Below are 18685 nucleotides of genomic sequence, written 5' to 3'. Positions count from 1 at the left end.
GAGGGAGTTCTCCGAGCGACTGCCTCGAGTTGAGCACATTCCACCTGGAGTTAGATGGTCTTACCTCAGAGCCCACGAGTGATGACCCAATGTTCAGAGCACTCAGTGTGGCCAGTGTCCGGGGATACAGACCCTTGAGCCTGATACGTACAGGGGGCTCCACAAGCCGATGCCATACCAGGGTTGGCATGTGTTACCCATCCCTCATGGTGGTGAAGACTTGCCAGGCCCATTGCAGAAGGAGGTTAGTGCAGGACTGGAGACACTGACCAGCACAGTGGCTCAGTGGTTAGCACTGCTGCCTCACAGCACCAGGGACATGGGTTCAATTCCAGCCTCGGGTGACTCTCTGTGTGGAGTTTGCACATTCTCCCCATGTCTGTGTGGGTTTCCTTTGGGTGCCCCAGTTTCCTCCCATGGTCCAAAGCTGTGCAGGTTAAGTGAATTGGCCATACTAAATTGCCCGTAGTGTTCAGGGATGTGTAGGTTCGGTGCATTAGTCAGGGTAAATGTAGAGTAATAGGGTAGGGGAATGGATCTGGGTGGGTTACTCTTTGGAGGGTCAGTGTGGACTTGTTGGGCTGAATGGCCTATTTCCACACTGTCGGAGTCTATGGCGCTATTCTATGAAAAGGAGTGCCATTTGTTTGAGGACTCGATGGGATTTAGAAGGATGGGAAGAATCTTAATTGAGGAGAAAGTGAGGACTGCAGGTGCTGGAGATCAGAGCTGAAAATGTGTTGCTGGAAAAGCGCAGCAGGTCAGGCAGCATCCAAGGAGCAGGAGAATCGACGTTTCGGGCATCAGCCCTTCTTCAGGAATTCCTGAAGAAGGGCTGATGCCCGAAACATCGATTCTCCTGTTCCTTGGATGCTGCCTGACCTGCTGCGCTTTTCCAGCAGGAATCTTAATTGAGACATACAGAATATGGAATGGCCCGGACAGAGTACGTTAGATTACTTACAGTGTGGAAATAGGCCCTTCGGCCCGACAAGTTCACACTGACCCTCCAAAACGCAACCCACCCAGACCCATTCCCCTACATTTACCCCTTCACCTAATACTACGGGCAATTTAGCATGGCCAATTCGCCTAACCTGCACATTTTTGGAGTGTGGGAGGAAACCGGAGAACCCGGAGGAAACCCATGCAGACATGGGGAGAATGTGCAAACTCCACACAGTCAGTCGCCTGAGGCGGGAATTGAACCCAGGTCTCTGGTGCTGTGAGGCAGCAATGCTAACCACTGACCCACCGTATTGCCCATGGTGTTGGAGTTGGGAAGTTGCTTCCATTGGTTGGAGAGACAGGGACCTGAGGGCACAGCCTTAAAATAATGGGAAGACCTTTTTCTTCAGCCAGAGAGTGGGGAATTCATTCCCACAGAAGGCTGTGTAGGCCAGGTCGTTGAGTATATTTAAGACTGAGGTGGATAGGTTCTTGAGGATCAAGGGTTTCAGGGAGAAAATGAGAGAATAGAGTTGAGAAGCATATCAGGTAAAAACAATGACTGCAGATGCTGGAAACCAGATTCTGGATTAGTGGTGCTGGAAGAGCACAGCAGTTCAGGCAGCATCCAAGGAGCAGTAAAATCGACGTTTCGGGCAAAAGCCCTTCATCAAGAATAAAGGCAGTGAGCCTGAAGTGTGGAGAGATAAGCTAGAGGAGGGTGGGGGTGGGAAGAAAGTAGCATAGAGTACAATGGGTGAGTGGGGGAGGAGATGAAGGTGATAGGTCAAGGAGGAGAGGGTGGAGTGGATAGGTGGAAAAGAAGATAGGCAGGTAGGACAAGTCAAGGAGACAGTGCTGAGCTGGAAGTTTGGAACTAGGGTGAGGTGGGGGAAGGGGAAATGAGGAAACTGTTGAAGTCCACATTGATGCCCTGGGGTTGAAGTGTTCCGAGACGGAAGATGAGGCGTTCTTCCTCCAGGCATCTGGTGGTGAGGGAGCGGCGGTGAAGGAGGCCCAGGACCTCCATATCCTCGACAGAGAGGGAGGGGGAGTTGAAATGTCGGGCCACAGGGCGGTTTGGTTGATTGGTGTGGGTGTCCCTGAGATGTTCCCTAAAGTGCTCTGCTAGGAGGCGCCCAGTCTCCCCAATATAGAGGAGACCGCATCAGGAGCAACGGATACAATAAATGATATTGGTGGATGTGCAAGTAAAACTTTGATGGATGTGGAAGGCTCCTTTAGGGCCTTGGATGGAAGTGAGGGAGGAGGTGTGGGCGCAGGTTTTACAGTTCCTGCGGTGGCAGGGGAAGGTGCCAGGATGGGAGGGTGGGTTGTTGGGGGGGCGTGGACCTGACCAGGTAGTCACGGAGGGAACGGTCTTTATGGAAGGCGGAAAGGGGTGGGGAGGGAAATATATCCCTGGTGGTGGGGGTCTGTTTGGAGGTGGCAGAAATGTCGGCGGATGATTTGGTTTATGCGAAGGTTGGTAGGGTGGAAGGTGAGCACCAGGGGCGTTCTGTCCTTGTTACGGTTGGAGGGGTGGGGTCTGAGGGCGGAGGGGCGGGATATGGACGAGATGCATTGGAGGGCATCTTTAACCACGTGGGAAGGGAAATTGCGGTCTCTAAAGAAGGAGGCCAGCTGGTGTGTTCTGTGGTGGAACTGGTCCTCCTGGGAGCAGATACGGCGGAGGCGGAGGAATTGGGAATACGGGATGGCATTTTTGAAAGAGGTAGGTTGGGAAGAGGTGTAATCCAAGTAGCTGTGGGGGTCGGTGGGTTTGTAAAAAATGTCAATGTCAAGTCGGTTGTCATTAATGGAGATGGAGAGGTCCAGGAAGGGGAGGGAGGTGTCAGAGATGGTCCAGGTCAATTTAAGGTCAGGGTGGAATGTGTTGGTGAAGTTGACGCGGGAGCATGAGGTGGTGCCAATGCAGTCATCAATGTAGCGGAGGAAAAGATGGGGAGTGGTGCCGGTGTAATTACAGAAGATCGACTATTCTATGTAGCCAACAAAGAGACAGGCATAGCTGGGGCCCATACGTGAGCCCATGGCTACCCCTTTGGTCTGGAGGAAGTGGAAGGATTCGAAGGAGAAATTGTTAAGGGTGAGGACCAGTTCGGCCAAACGAATGAGAGTGTCGATGGAAGGGTACTGTTGGGGACGTCGGGAGAGGAAAAAACGGAGGGCTTGGAGGCCCTGGTCATGGCGGATGGAGAAACATATCAGCCATGATTGAATGACGGAGCAGATTCGATGGGCTGAATGGCCTAATTTCTGCTCCTGTCTTATGGTCTTATTCCTTCCTACAAAGGGTGTTTGGGCGTAGAGACCACTTTTCCCGATCCCTGTGAACCCAGCTGGTTATTTCTTGATGATTTTCAAACCAATTTTGAATTCTCGGTGAGGATTTCCATTCTGTGGATTGGTGAGCGGTCTGGCGGAAGGAGTGGTCCCAGGGCAGCTGTGGCTAAGGGGTATGGGGTGGGAGACTGGTCCCTGGGGGGGGTTGGCTGAATCCGTAAAGGGATGGTGGGCCATTGTGCGATTCTGCAAAGACTGCTAGAGAATACTGCTTTCCCAATACCTCCCACCCTCACCTAATCACCCCCACCCTCACCCTCACCTAACCATCCTCACCTAACCACCCCACACTCACCTAATCACCCCCACCCTCACCCTCACCTAACCACCCCCACACTCACCTAACAACCCCCACCCTCACCCTCACCTAACCATCCTCACCTAACCACCCCACACTCACCTAACCACTCCCACCCTCACCCTCACCTAACCACCCCCACACTCACCTAACAACCCCCACCCTCACCCTCACCTAACCATCCTCACCTAACCACCCCCACACTCACCTAACCACCCCACCCTCATGCTCACCTAACCACTCCCACCCTCACCCTCACCTAACCACCCCCACCCTCACCCTCACCTAACCACTCCCACCCTCACCCTCACCTAACCAGCCCCACACTCACCTAACCACCCTCACCCTCACGCTCGCCTAACCACCCCCATCCTCACCTAACCACCCTCACCTAACCACCCCGACTCTCACCCTCACCTAACCAGCCCCACACTCACCTAACCACCCCCACCCTCACCTAACCACCCTCACCCTCACCTAACCACCCCCACCCTCACCCTCACCTAACCACCCCCACACTCACCTAACCACCCCCACCCTTGCCCTCACCTAACCACCCCCACCCTTGCCCTCACCTAACCACCTCCACCCTTGCCCTCACCTAACCACCTCCACCCTTGCCCTCACCTAACCACCCCCACCCTCACCCTCACCTAACCAACCCCATCCTCACCTAACCACCCCCACCCTTGCCCTCACCTAACCACCCTCACCCTCACCTAAGCACCCCCACCCTCACCCTCACCTAACCACCCCCACCCTCACCCTCACCTAACCACCTCCACCCTTGCCCTCACCTAACCACCCCCACCCTCACCCTCACCTAACCACGCCCACCCTCACCCTCATCTAACCACCCTCACCCTCACCTAACCACCCCACCCTCACCCTCACCTAACCAACCCCACCCTCACCTAACCACCTCCACCCTTGCCCTCACCAAACCACCCTCACCCTCACCCTCACCTAACCACCACCACCCTCACCCTCACCCTCACCTAACCCACCCCCACACCAACCTAACCATCCTCGCCTAACCACCCCCACCCCCACCCTCCACAAACCAGCCCCACACTTGCCCTCACCTTACCACCCCCACACTCACCTAACCACCCCACCCTCACCTTCCCCTAACCACCCCCACCCTCACCTTCCCCTAACCACATCCCACCCTCACCTAACCACATCCCACCCTCACCTAACCACCTCCCACCTTCCCCTAACCACCCCCACCCTCACCTTCCCCTAACCACCCCCACCCTCACCTTCCCCTAACCATTCCCACCCTCCCCTAACCACATCCCACCCTCACCCAACCACCTCCCACCCTCCCATTACCACCCCCACCCTCACCTAACCGCATCCCACCTTCCCCTAACCACCCCCACCCTCACCTTCCCCTAACCATTCCCACCCTCACCTAACCACATCCCACCCTCACCCAACCACCTCCCACCCTCCCATACCCACCCCCACCCTCACCTAACCACCCCCACCCTCAGTTTCCTCCTTCTGTTACAGCAGAGAGCCTTCCTCAGTAACTAACCCCGTGCTGTCCCTGTCCTGGGAGTGTTTAATGGGGACAGTGTAGAGGGAGCTTTACTCTCTATCTAGCCCTGTGCTGTCCCTGTCCTGGGAGTGTTTAATGGGGACAGTGTAGAGGGAGATTTACTCTGTATCTAACCCCGTGCTGTCCCTGTCCTGGGAGTGTTTAATGGGGACAGTGTAGAGGGAGCTTTACTCTGTATCTAGCCCTGTGCTGTCCCTGTCCTGGGAGTGTTTAATGGGGACAGTGTAGAGGGAGATTTACTCTGTATCTAACCCTGTGCTGTCGCTGTCCAGGGAGTGTTGAATGGGGACAGTGTAGAGAGGGAGCTTTATTCTGTATCTAACCCCGTGCTGACCCTGTCCAGGGAGTGTTTAATGGGGACAGTGTAGAGGGAGCCTTCCTCAGTAACTAACCCTGTGCTGTCCCTGTCCTGGAAGTGATTAATGGGGACAGTGTAGAGGGAGCTTTACTCTGTATCTAACCCTGTGCTGTCCCTGTCCTGGGAGTGTTTAATGGGGACAGTGTAGAGGGAGCTTTACTCTGTATCTAACCCCGTGCTGACCCTGTCCAGGGAGTGTTTGATGGGGACAGTGTAGAGGCAGCTTTACTCTGTATCTAACCCGTGCTGTCCCTGTCCTGGGAGTGTTTAATAGGGACAGTGTAGAGGGAGCTTTACTCTGTATCTAACCCCGTGCTGTCCCTGTCCAGGGAGTGTTTGATGGGGATAGTGTAGAGGCAGCTTTACTCTGTATCTAACCCCGTGCTGTCCCTGTCCCTGGGTGTATTTAATGGGGACAGTGTAAAGGGAGCTTTCCTCAGTAACTAAACCTGTGCTATCCCTGTCCTGGGAGTAATTGATGAGGGAGCTTTACTCTGTATCTAACCCAGTGCAGATCAGTCCTGGGAGTGTTTGATGGCGACAGTGTAGAGGCAGCTTTACTCTGTATCTAATCCTGTGCTGTCCCTGTCCTGGGAGTGTTTGATGGGGACAGTGTAGGGGGAGCTTTACTCTGTATCTAATCCTGTGCTGTCCCTGTCCTGGGAGTGTTTGATGGGGACAGTGTAGAGGGAGCTTTACTTTGTATCTAACCCCATGCTGGCCTGTCTTGGGAGTAATTGATGAGGAAGCTCTACTCTGTATGTAACCCCGTGCTGTCACTGTCCTAGGAGTGTTTGATGGGGACAGTGTAGAGTGAGTTCTACTCTGTATTTAACCCCATACTGTGTGCTGGAAGTGTCTGGGGACAGTGTTGAGGTATTTTTATTTTCAGTTTAAAAGGTAGAGGGAGTTTTACTGTGTCTAAACCTGTGCTAAGAGTGTATTAATGTCAGTTTTAAAGAGTAGAGGAAGCTTTATACTGTATCAGGCCTCGTGCTGTCCCTGTCATAGAGTCATAGAGATGTACAGCACGGAAACAGACCCTTCGGTCCAACCCGTCCATGCCGACCACATATCTCAACCCAATCTAGTCCCACCTGCCAGCACCCAGCCCATATCCCTCCAAACCCTTCCTATTCACATACACATCCAAATGCCTTTTTGATATTGCAATTGTACCAGCCTCCACCACATCCTCTGGCAGCTCATTCCATACACGTACCACCCTCTGCATGAAAAGGTGCCCCTTTTATATCTTTGAGACCGTGTCGAGGGAGCTTTACTTTCAGTTTAATACAGTAGAGAGATCTTTGGATCTACCGCTGTGCTGGCCCTGCCCTGGGAGTGTTTGATGGGGACAGTGAGGAGGGAGCTTTATTCTGTATATAACCCCGTGTTGTACCTGTCCTGGGAGTGTTTGATGGGGACAGTGTAGAGCGAGCTTTACTCTGTATCTAACCCTGTGCTGTCCCTATCCTGGGAGTGTTTGGTGGGGACAGTGTGGAGGGAGCTTTACTCTGTATCTAACCCCGTGCTGTCCCTGTCCTGGGAGTGTTTGGTGGGGACAGTGTGGAGGGAACTTTACTCTGCATCTAACCCCGTGCTGTCCCTGTCCTGGGAGTGTTTGATGGGGACAGTGTAGAGGAAGCTCTACTCTGTATGTAACCCCGTGCTGTCCCTGTCCTGGGAGTGTTTGATGGGGACAGTGTAGAGGGAGCTTTACACTGTATGTAACCCCATACTGTCCCTGTCCTGGGAGTGTTTGATGCGGACAGTGTAGAGGGAGCCTCTGAACCAGCCGCTGTCCTCCTGGATGGTGAATAAATATGACAGCCTGTGAAACCTTCCAAACGCAGGAGTTAAGAGCAGAGCAGGCTCCTGGTCTGGCAGACTGTGCAACAATCCAGTGGGAGTGTCTAATCCAACTCTCAGAAAAGGGAATGGGAGCAGAGGCAGAGTGATTCCAGTGTTGGACATGGAGTGGATGAGGTGTAAAGGGGTGGGGGATGCTAATAAAGGCGGAAGGAACAGTGGCTCAGTGGTGAGCACTGCTGCCTCACAGCGCCAGGGACCTGGGTTCGATTCCAGCCTCGAGTGACTGACTGTGTGGAGTTTGCACATTCTCCCCGTGTCTGCGTGGGTTTCCTCCGGGTGCTCCGGTTTCCTCCCACAAGACAAAGATGTGCGGGTTAGATGAGTTGGCCACGCTAATTTGCCCATAGTGTTAGGTGCTTTAGTCAGGGGTAAATATAGAGTAACAGGGTTGGGGAGTAGGTCTGGGTGAGTTACTCGTTGGTGGGTCAGTGTGGCCTTGTTGGGCCAAAGGGCCTTTTCCCACACTGTAGGCAGTCTATGGTGCTATTCTCTGGCTCAATGGAGTCAGGTGCTATGCTAATGAAAGGAGCATAAGCAGCCAGCCTGCAGGGCAGAATGGCCTGGTTCTGAGCTGGTGACTGTATTTCCTGGTAGGAGCTTCTCTCTAATTTTGTGTTTTGTGTCTCGGCAGGTGACCGGACCAAAGTGAAACGGGACAGAGTGATGGAGCAGTCACAGCGCACCCATCGCCAGCCTCCCAGCCCACCCCTGGTGCCCGACGAGGTAGTTTGTCGGAACCGGACAGGGCGAGTGGCCGGTTCATCTCGGAACCGCCATGCTGGGGACTGGAGTGGCTGCGGCCGGAGCTACCTTGGCCCGGCCGGGGAACGGGGCCAGGCCGGGGAACGGGGCCAGGCCGGGGAACGGGAACTGGGCAGGAGCACCGGGAAAATGGAGGAGGAATGGGAACTGGGCACCGGGAACATGGAGGGGGAGCAGGAACTAGGCAGGAGCGCCGGGAACATGGAGGGGGAATGGGAGCTGGGCAGGAGCTACCTTGGCCAGACCGGGGACTGGGGTCAGACCAGGGAATGGGGCCAGACCAGGGAGCGGGGCCAGGCCGGGGAGCGGGGCCAGGCCGGAGAACGGGGCCAGGCCGGGGAGCGGGGCCCGGCCGGGGAGCGGGGCCAGGCCGGAGAACGGGGCCAGGCCGGGGAATGGGGCCAGGCCGGAGAACGGGGCCAGGCCGGAGAACGGGGCCCGGCCGGGGAGCGGGGCCAGGCCGGAGAACGGGGCCAGGCCGGGGAATGGGGCCAGGCCGGAGAACGGGGCCAGGCCGGGGAGCGGGGCCAGGCCGGGGAATGGGGCCCGGCCGGGGAGCGGGGCCAGGCCGGGGAGCGGAGCCAGGCCGGGGAGCGGAGCCAGGCCGGGGAGCGGGGCCAGGCCGGGGAGCGGAGCCAGGCCGGGGAGCGGGGCCAGGCCGGGGAGCGGGGCCAGGCCGGAGAACGGGGCCAGGCCGGGGAGCGGGGCCAGGCCGGGGAGCGGGGCCAGGCCGGGGAGCGGGGCCCGGCCGGGGAGTGGGGCCAAACCGGGGAGTGGGGCCAAACCGGGGAGTGGGGCCAAACCGGGGAGCGGGGCCAGGCCGGGGAGCGGGGCCAGGCCGGGGAGCGGGGCCAGGCCGGGGAGCGGAGCCAGGCCGGGGAGCGGGGCCAAACCGGGGAGCGGGGCCAGGCCGGGGAGCGGGGCCAGGCCGGGGAGCGGGGCCAAACCGGGGAGCGGGGCCAGGCCGGGGAGTGGGGCCAAACCGGGGAGCGGGGCCAGGCCAGCGAATGGGGCCAAACCGGGGAGCGGAGCCAGGCCGGGGAGCGGGACCAGGCCGGGGAGCGGAGCCAGGCCGGGGAGCGGGGCCAGGCCAGCGAATGGGGCCATGCTGGGGAATGGAACCAAGCCGTAAAACAGGAGCAGGGCAGGAGAACCGGGCACACAGAGGGGGAGGAGTGTGAGAATGGCAGGAGAGATGGCAGCTCCTACCCCAGCGAGGGCAGTGAGCTGGACCTGGAGTCATCCATCTTGGGCCGGCCGAAGGACTTTGACAGTCTGATCGCTGATATCGAGCGGGAGCTGGCCAAGAAAATCATCTTCCTGTAAAGGTTCGGGCCTGAGCTGTGGATGAGGTGGAGCCCAGGCTGTAACCGGCTGCTGCTGCCACAGGCTGTGCCAAGGGCCAGACTGCTGCTTACCTGATAATGCCAATGAGTGCCAAGCACCACGCAAAGCTCTTCCAATATGCCGGGTCACCAGGCCGGAGTGTGCAATCCTTCCCAGTCCCACCCCGACCCCCACCCCCTGTGCAGTACATGGCTGAGAGGAGTATTACCCCACAAGGCCTACCTTTAGGTTTGGTGCCAGTTCATGGGAATTGGTTTGGTCCCATTAACCCGCTGGGCCTCCCATTGGTGCTGTACCCCACGTACCACACCCAGGGAGGGGGGGAATACCGGGGAGGTGAAGGGGATGTGGGGATAATGGTGGGAAGGTTCAGCTGGGAACTGTCATTGCCATGGAATCTCAGGCTGGGAATGATTTTGAGGGATCCACTCCCATGCCTCTCCCTCAGCTCTCCCTCTATATCGTCCTCTTCTCTCGGCTCCCTCTCCTCCTCTTCCCTTGGCCCCTTCTCCTCCTCTTCCCTCGGCCTCCTCTCTCTCTCTCTCTCTCTCTCTCTCTCTCTCTCTCTGTCCTCCCTCCTCTCTCCTTTCTCTCTCTCTCTCTGTTCCCCCTCTCTGTTCCCCCTCCTCCGTGCTTCCTCCTCTCTCCCTTTCTCTTTCTCTCTCTCCCTGTCTGTATCTCTCTCTCTCCCCATCCTCCCTCCTCTCCCTCTTTCTCTTTCTCTCTCTCCCTGTCTGTATCTCTTTCTCTCTCTCTCTCTCTCCCCATCCTCGCCCCTCTCCCCCTTTCTCTTTCTCTCTCCCTCTCTCTCCCCTCCATCTTCCCTGTTCCACCTCTAGTCTTTAATTTTGCTGTCCTGTGTGCCCACCTCTTCCTGGGGCACTACCATGGCCTCCCTGTGCCATGAGCAACTCATCGAAAACCCCAGGGGTGGGCTACTGCCCTGTCTGAGCCTTGGGCAGTGTGAAACCAAGTGGGGTTCCTCTGGCCAAGTGACCTCTGACCTTACCCAGATCGGTCTGGTTTGCATGTTCTGTTGCAGGTCCCTGTGACCAGACCCTCACGGAGCGGGGAATTCTGTTGCTGTGGTCTCCCAATCAGTCTGGAAACTGTTACCCTGGGTGTGTTTACTGGGCGTGTGGTTGGGGTGGGGGGAGGGGGGGTTGGATAGTGTAAATGAGATCCTGTTCTGTGAGCTGACCTCACATTGTGACCCCTTGATCCATAGTGCTGTCCAGTTAGATCCTATTGACACCTGCAGGATTCTGAGGGGAGCTGACTGGGTAGATGTGGGAAGGTTGTTCCCCCTTGGCAGGGGGAATCGAGGACTAGAGGGAATCATCACAGAGTAAAGGGTCATCCATTTAAGACAGAAATGTGGAGCAATTTCTTCGGATCATCAAATCCTCATTTACGTCTATGCCAACCCTCCAAAGAGCATCCCATCCAGACTCCCCCTGCCCTACATCCCTGTAACCCCTGCATTCCCCATAGCTCATCCACCTAACCTGCCAATCCCTGCACACTATGGACAATATAGTGTCAGGTGGTGATATCTGTGGAATTCTTTACCACAAGGGGCTGCTGAGATTATTCAGTATTTTCAAGAGTGAGATGGAGAGACTTTTAATCAGGAAGGGAATCCGGGGCGGGTCGGGGAGGGGGGGTGGTTTATGGGGATAGTAGGGGATAGTAGAGTTGAAGATTGTCAGATCAGCCATAGTCTGACTGAGTGGTGAAGCAGACTGAATGGGCTGAATGGTCTACTCCTGCTCCAACCTGTTCTGGTCTTATCATGCAGTATCACTCTGTCCACATGGCTCATTGTGCCCTTGACCTCTGTGCCAAGCTGTTGACCCCAGGAGGCGACAGCCCGTGGTCCCTGCAACTTCTAAAGTTGTACCCCACCCCCCCGTCCAAATACGGCACTCATGGGAATGGCAATTGGGCAAAGGAGAGACTGTCCTTTTGTTTATATACTAGACAGGACATCACCCGCCCACCTCAACTCCCCTAAAGCATTGGCACGGAAATTAGTGTCTTTATTAGCACAAGACCTCTTCAACTCCACCCCACCACCATATCCTGTCATTCCGATACATCCACATCCCACACCTCCCAGGCCATTCTCCACTCAGACTCTACCCCCTCCCCTGGCCTTACCTAAAAGGTCATTCTTTGAAGCCGAGGATGCTGGAGAAACTCAGCAGGCCAGGCCACATCCACACAGAGAGAAAGCAGAATTAATGTTCCGGGTCCAGCCACCCATCTTCAGAATTCTTCTTCATATCGGACCCGAAATGTTAACTCTGTTTCTCTCTCCCCAGACATTGCCTGACCTGCTGAGTTTCTCCAACATTGTCTCTCTCTGTTTGTAGGATAATGGACGGGTAAATACTCCTTCAGGGTGAACGGCAGAGCCAGGAGAGAGATTTGTGGTGTTAAACCTGAGTAGTTCTGACAAACCCAGGAAAGAGTGGTTAGTTGGCAGGGGGCCTCACAGGGCTGGGAGAGTGAGTGAGAGCTTCACTTACAGATGGAAATCCTAGAGATCTTAAGGCAGACAATTCAAGCGTCATTATCTGCTCTGTGCTGGATAGCGGTGTTTACTCCATTTACAGAACACACAGGGCATTACTGAATCTGATGGTATAAGTGCCTGTTGTTCCAGCTCTCTGTACTGTCTCTCTCTCTTTCTCTCTCTCTCTGTCCTTACCCCTTTGTCTTCCCCTTAGTCCCTCCCCTACTCTATCTGTTTCTCTCAGGAGATCTTTCTCCCTTCCTCCCCCCACTCGCTGCACCTCCATCTCTCCCTTTCTGATTGAGCTGAGCCCTCACGCCCCTTCCTGAATTCTCTCTGTCTTTCCCTCCCCTTCTCTTACTCCCCTTCCCTCTCTCCCACTATGCTCCTCTCCCTTTTCTACCACTCCTTTCACTTCATCCCTCCCTCTTTCTTCTCCCTCTTTCTTTCCTCCCTCTGTCATTCTCCGTCCTCCTTTCTCTTTCTGTCTCTAACTGCTCCCTCCTTCCCTCTGTCTCTCTCTTCCGCTTCCCCTTTCTCTCCCTCCACAATCCCTCTCTCCCCTCTCCCTCCCTCTCTCCTTCTCTCCCTCCTCCCTCCCAAACTCCTTCCCCCTTCCATTTCTCTCCCCACCCCTACACTCTCCCTCCTCCCTCTCTCTCTCTGTCTCCCCCTCTCTGGACATGGAGCTGATTGGATGCTCTCAGAGATGGAGCTCAGGTTCAGACTGTGCTGGGCTTTTACGGCCAGGGGCTGGAGTATGCAGGCGGCTGTAGGGATGGGGGGCCTGGGGTGGGGGGGTGCCCGGGGTGCTGGAGTGTCCAGGGTGGGGGGAGTGTCTGAGGTGGGGGGAGTGTCCGGAGTGGAAGGAGTGTCTGGGGTGGGGAGGGAGTTGGGTTGTGGAAGTGCCCAAGGTGTGGGGAAAGTTGGCCCGGGATAGTCCCAATGAGCAGAGCTGAAGGCGTTGCTGGCATCTTGCTGTTGGCACCAGGTCAGGAGGCCACCTGTGGGTCAATCATTACTGAAGATCCCAAATCATGTTACTCCACGGGTTTTGGGAATTCTGAATCAGTGTTTTAGGGTTGGCGTCAGAGACGATCCTATCCATTTAATTCAGTGTGCAATTACAATGCTTTTTTAAAAAAAAAGTTGACATGTCTTTTGAGATGAAATCTGATATGAATTGATAACTACAGAGAAAGCATTATCTATCTCTGCAGGTTATAAAGATTTATGCCTCCATTTGACTCCAGTTTCGGAGATGATGTTGTGAGATGTCAGTATTAAAATACATGGGTGTGAGTCCACACAGAGTGCCCCTGTTTGGAATTCACACACATGGTTTAAGGTCAATTCAAAATAACCTTTTACAGGTTGACTATTTTTTACAAGAAAGAAGTTTATTTAAGTATTACATCGACAAAGTTGGCGAGTTCTGGATGTATATTTGTGATCTCTGAGCTAATTTGAGTGCCTTTTCTATGCTATAGTTTGACGACGTATTTATACTGCCTTCTTACCCACAGACTTGCTACAAAACCAAATGAGAGCACAATCACACAGCAGAGAGCTTGTTACTGTCAGAAGTAATGGACCCAACATTAACCAATACTTTGCTACCTAATAAATGGCATTGTTCCAATGATGGGATCATTTCTCTGTTCGAGTCTGTGAACCTCACTCTGCTGTATTAACTGCACAGATGCTAGACACCAAGTTGCGACAGAGATTAACCCTTGATGTTTAGCTGCCTCTGAATCCTCCCCCATCAGTCTTTGAGGAGTGGCCACTGACCAGAACCTACATTACCATCACCCCATGCCATCATGACAAGAGCAGGTCAGAGCTAGGAACATTCTGGAGCACCTACCCCCTTTTGAGATTATATCCCAGAATGAAGCCTTTCCTGATGAAGGGCTTATGCCCGGAACATCGATTCTCCTGCTCCTCGGATGCTGCCTGACCTGCTGTCCTTGTCCAGCACCACACTTTTTGAGGGAGGAGGTGGACAGATAAGGTGAATGACAGGGTGGGGGATTTCACGACTAGGGGCATATCAAGATGAAAGGAGAAAGATTTTTTAAAGACATTAAGGGCAACTTTTTTACATAGCGTGTGGTTTGTGTGTGGAATAAACATCCTGATGAAATGGTGGATGCAAGTACAGTTATCTAAAAGGCATTTTGAAAAGTTTTTGAAGAGATGTAGGCCAGGCAGGTGGGACTAGTTTAGTTTGGGATTTTAGTCAGCACAGACTGGTTGGATTGAAGGGTTTGTTTCTGTGCTGTACAGCCCAATGACTACTAACACAGAATATGTTCAAGGCTGAGATAGTGAGATTAGATTCACTACAGTGTGGAAACAGGCCCTTTGGCCCAACAGATCCACACCGACCCTCTGAAGAGTAACCCACCCAGACCCATTTCCCTCTGAATGATGTACCTACCCAATGGGCAATTTAGCATGGCCAATCCACCTGACCTGCACATCTTTGGACTATGGGAGGAAACCGGAGCACCTGGAGGAAACTCATGCAGACACAGGGAGAATGTGCAAACTCCACACAGCCACCCAAATCGGACCCGGGTCCCTGGTGTTGTGAGGCAGAAGTGCTAACCACTGTGCCGCACTTATTAATCAGATTTTTAATCAGGAAGGGAATCAAGGGTTATGAGGCAAAGGCAGGAAAGTGCAGCTGAAGATTGTCAGATCAGCCATGATCTCAGCGAGTATGGCATCAGCCATGGTCTCAGAGAGTAGGGGGTCAGCCATGATCTCAATGATTAGGGGATCAGCCATGATCTCAGTGAGTAGGGGATTAGCCATTGTCTCAGTGAGTAGGGGTACAGCCATGCTCCCAGTGAGTAGGGGATCAGCCATGATCTCAGTGAGTAGGGGATTAGCCATTGTCTCAGTGAGTAGGGGATCAGCCATGATCTCAGTGAGTAGGGGATTAGCCATTGTCTCAGTGAATAGGGGATCAGCCATGATCTCAGTGAGCAGGGGATCAACCATGATCTCAGTGAGCAAGGGATCAGCCATAGTCTCCGTGATTAGGAGGTCAGCCATGATTTGAGTGAGTAGGGATTCAACCATGATCTCAGTGAGTAGGATATAAGCCATGATCGCAGTGAGTAGGAGATCAGCCATGGTGTCAGTGAGTAGGGAATCTGCCATTGTCTCAGCGTGTTGGGGAACAACCGTGATCTCACCGAGTAGCAGATCATCCATGATCTCACTGAGTAGGGGAAACAGCCACAAACTCAGTGAATAGGAGATCAGTCATGACGTCAGTGAGGAGGGGATCAGTCATGATCAGAGTGAGTAGGAGTTCAGCCATGATCTCAGTGAGTAGGGGAAACAGCCACAATCTCAGTGAATAGGGGATCAGCCATGATCTCAGTGAATAGTAATCAGCCATGGTCTCACTGAGTAGGTGATCGGCCATGATCTCAGTGAGTAGGGGATCAGCCATGGTCTCAGTGAGTAGGGAATCAGCCATGGTCTCAGTGAGTAGTAGATCAGCCATGATCTCAGTGAGTAAGGGAATAGCCATGTTCTCAGTGAGTAGGGAATCAGCCATGGTCTCAGTGAGTAGGGAATCAGCCATGGTCTCAGTGAGTAGTGGATCAGCCATGATCTCAGTGAGTAAGGGAATAGCCATGTTCTCAGTGAGTAGGGAATCAACCATGGTCTCAGTGAGTAGTGGATCAGCCATGATCTCAGTCAGTAAGGGATCAGCCATGGTCTTAGTGAGTCGGGGATCAGCCATGTTCTCATTGAGTAGGGGGTCAGCCATTGTCTCAGTGAGTAGTGGATCAGCCCAAATCGCAGCGAGTAGGTCTTCAGCCATGATCTCAGTAAGTAGGAGGTCAGGCATGATGTCAGTGAATAGGGGATCAGCCAGGACCTGAGTGAGTTGTAGAACAGCCATTGTCTCAGTGAGTAGTGGATCAGCCATGATCTCATTGATTAGGGGATCAGCCATGATCTCAGTGAGTAGGAGATCAGCCATGATCTCAATGTGTCGGCCATCAGCCATGATCTCAGTGAGTAGGATATAAGCCATGATCTCAGTGAGTAGGAGTTCAGCCAGGATTTTAGCGAGTCGGAGATTAGCCAGGATCTCAGTTCGTACGGGATCATCCATGGCCTCAGTGAAGAGGAGGTCAGCCAGGACCTCAGTATATAGGGCATCAGCCATGTTCACAGTGAGTAGGGGATCAGCAATGATCTCACTGAGTAGGTGATCAGCCATGATCTCAGTGAGGAAGGCATCAACAATGGTCTCAGTGTATAGGGCATCAGCCATGGTCTCAGTGAGTAGGAGGTCAGCCATGATCTCAGTGAGTAGGGAATCAGCCATGTTCTCAGTGAGTAGGGAATCAACCATGGTCTCAGTGAGTAGGGAATCAGCCATGGTCTCAGTGAGTAGTGGATCAGCCATGGTCTCAGTGAGTAAGGGATCAGCCATGGTCTCAGTGAGTAGTGGATCAGCCATGGTCTCAGTGAGTAAGGGATCAGCCATGGTCTCAGTGAGTCGGGGGTCAGCCATGTTCTCATTGAGTAGGGGGTCAGCCATTGCCTCAGTGAGTAGGGAATCAGCCATGATCTCAGTAAGCAGGAGGTCAAGAATGATTTCAGTGAATAGGGGATCAGCCAGGACCTGAGTGAGTAGTAGGTCAGCCGTGGTCTCAGTGAATAGGGGATCAGCCATGATCTCAGTGAGTAGGGGATCAGGCATGTTCTCAGTGAGTAGGGAATTAGCCATGATCTCATCATGATCTCAGCCATCCTCTCAGTGAGGAAGGCATCAACAATGGTCTCAGAGTATAGGGCATCAGCCATGATCTCAGTGAGTAGGACGTCAGCCATGGTCTCAGTGAGTAGGGGATCAACCACGACCTCAGTGATTAGCGGATCTACCATGATCTCAGTGAGTAGTGAATCAGCCGTGCTCTCAGTGAGTAAGGTATCAGCCATGGTCTCCGGGAATAGGTCTTCAGCCATGATCTCAGTAAGTAGGAGGTCAGGCATGATGTCAGTGAATAGGGGATCAGCCAGGACCTGAGTGTGTCGGGGATCAGCCATGATCTCAGTGAGGAGGGGATCAGCCATGATCTCAATGAGTTAGTGATCAGCCATCCTCTCAGTGACTAGGGCATCAGCAATGGTCTCAGTGAGTTGGAGCTCCGCCATGATTTCAGTGAGTAGGAGGTCAGCCATAATCTGAGTGAGTTAGTGATCAGCCATCCTCTCAGTGAGTAGTGCATCAAACATTGGTCTCTGTGAGTAGGACATCAATCATGATCATAGTGAGTAGGGAATCAGCCATGATCTCAGTGATTAGGAGATCAGCCATGATCTCAGTGAGTAAGAAGTCAGCCATGATTGCAGTGAGTAGGGGGTCAGGCATGGTCTCAGTGAGTAGGGGATCAACCATGATCTCATTGATTAGCGGATCATCCATGGTCTCAGTGAATAGGGGATCAGCCATTATGTCAGTGAGTAGTAGGTCAGCCATGATCTCAGTGAGTAGGAGATCAGCCATGAGATCAGTTAGGAGGAGATCAGCCCAGTCTCAGTGAGTCGGAGGTCAGCCATGATACCAGTGAGTAGGGCATTAGCCATGGTCTCATTGAGTACGAGATCAGTCTTGATCCCAGTGAGTCAGCCATCAGCCTGGATCTCATTGTGTAGGATATAAGCCATAGTCTCAGTGAGTCGGAGGTCAGACATGATACCAGTGAGTAGGGCATTAGCCGTGGTCTCAGTGAGTAGGGTTTCAGCCATGGTCTCAGTGAGTAAAAGATGAACCATGATCTCATTGTGTAGGGGATCAGCCATGATCTCAGTGAGTAGAAGGTCAGCCATGATCTCAGTGAATAGAGGATCAGCCATAGCCTCAGTGAGTAGGGGATCAACCATGATCTCAGTGATTAGCGGATCAGCCATGGGCTCAGTGAGTTGGAGCTCCGCCATGATTTCAGTGAGTAGGAGGTCAGCCATAAATCTGAGTGAGTTAGTGATCAGCCATCCTCTCAGTGAGTAGTGCATCAAACATTGGTCTCTGTGAGTAGGACATCAATCATGATCTCAGTGAGTAGGGAATCAGCCAAAATTGCAGTGAGTAAGAAGTCAGCCATGATCTCAGTGAGTAGAGGGTCAGGCATGGTCTCAGTGAGTAGGGGATCAACCATGATCTCATTGATTAGCGGATCATCCATGGTCTCAGTGAATAGGGGATCAGCCATGATCTCATTGAGTAGGAGATCAGCCATGAGATCCGTTAGGAGGAGATCAGCCCAGTCTCAGTGAGTCGGAGGTCAGCCATGATACCAGTGAGTAGGGCATTAGCCATGGTCTCATTGAGTACGAGATCAGCCATGATCCCAGTGAGTCAGCCATCAGCCTGGATCTCACTGTGTAGGATATAAGCCATAGTCTCAGTGAGTCGGAGGTGAGCCATGATACCAGTGAGTAGGGCATCAGCCATGGTCTCAGTGAGTAGGGCATCAGCCATGGTCTCAGTGAGTAGGGCATCAGCCATGGTCTTAGTGAGTAGGGTTTCAGCCATGGTCTCAGTGAGTAAGAGATGAACCATGATCTCAGTGTGTAGGGGATCAGCCATGATCTCGG

The 18685-nt window shown here is 53.6% G+C and overlaps 1 protein-coding gene across 1 annotated transcript in view; it reads left to right on the top strand.

Annotated features, from left to right (window-relative positions):
* Nucleotides 1-9504, top strand: part of LOC140468080 (uncharacterized) — a 97309-nt gene extending 87805 nt beyond the window's left edge. Inside the window, exon 8 of the mRNA XM_072564264.1 lies at nt 8048-9504. Within this exon, the coding sequence (XP_072420365.1) occupies nt 8048-9504 (1457 nt within the window). The remainder of the gene's footprint in view (nt 1-8047) is intronic.
* Nucleotides 9505-18685: the final 9181 nt, after the last annotated feature.

Source organism: Chiloscyllium punctatum, chromosome 46, assembly GCF_047496795.1.
Source record: "Chiloscyllium punctatum isolate Juve2018m chromosome 46, sChiPun1.3, whole genome shotgun sequence".
Taxonomy (NCBI): domain Eukaryota; kingdom Metazoa; phylum Chordata; class Chondrichthyes; order Orectolobiformes; family Hemiscylliidae; genus Chiloscyllium; species Chiloscyllium punctatum.
Note: the sequence above shows the minus strand (reverse complement) of the source record. Positions and strands in the feature narration are given on the sequence as shown.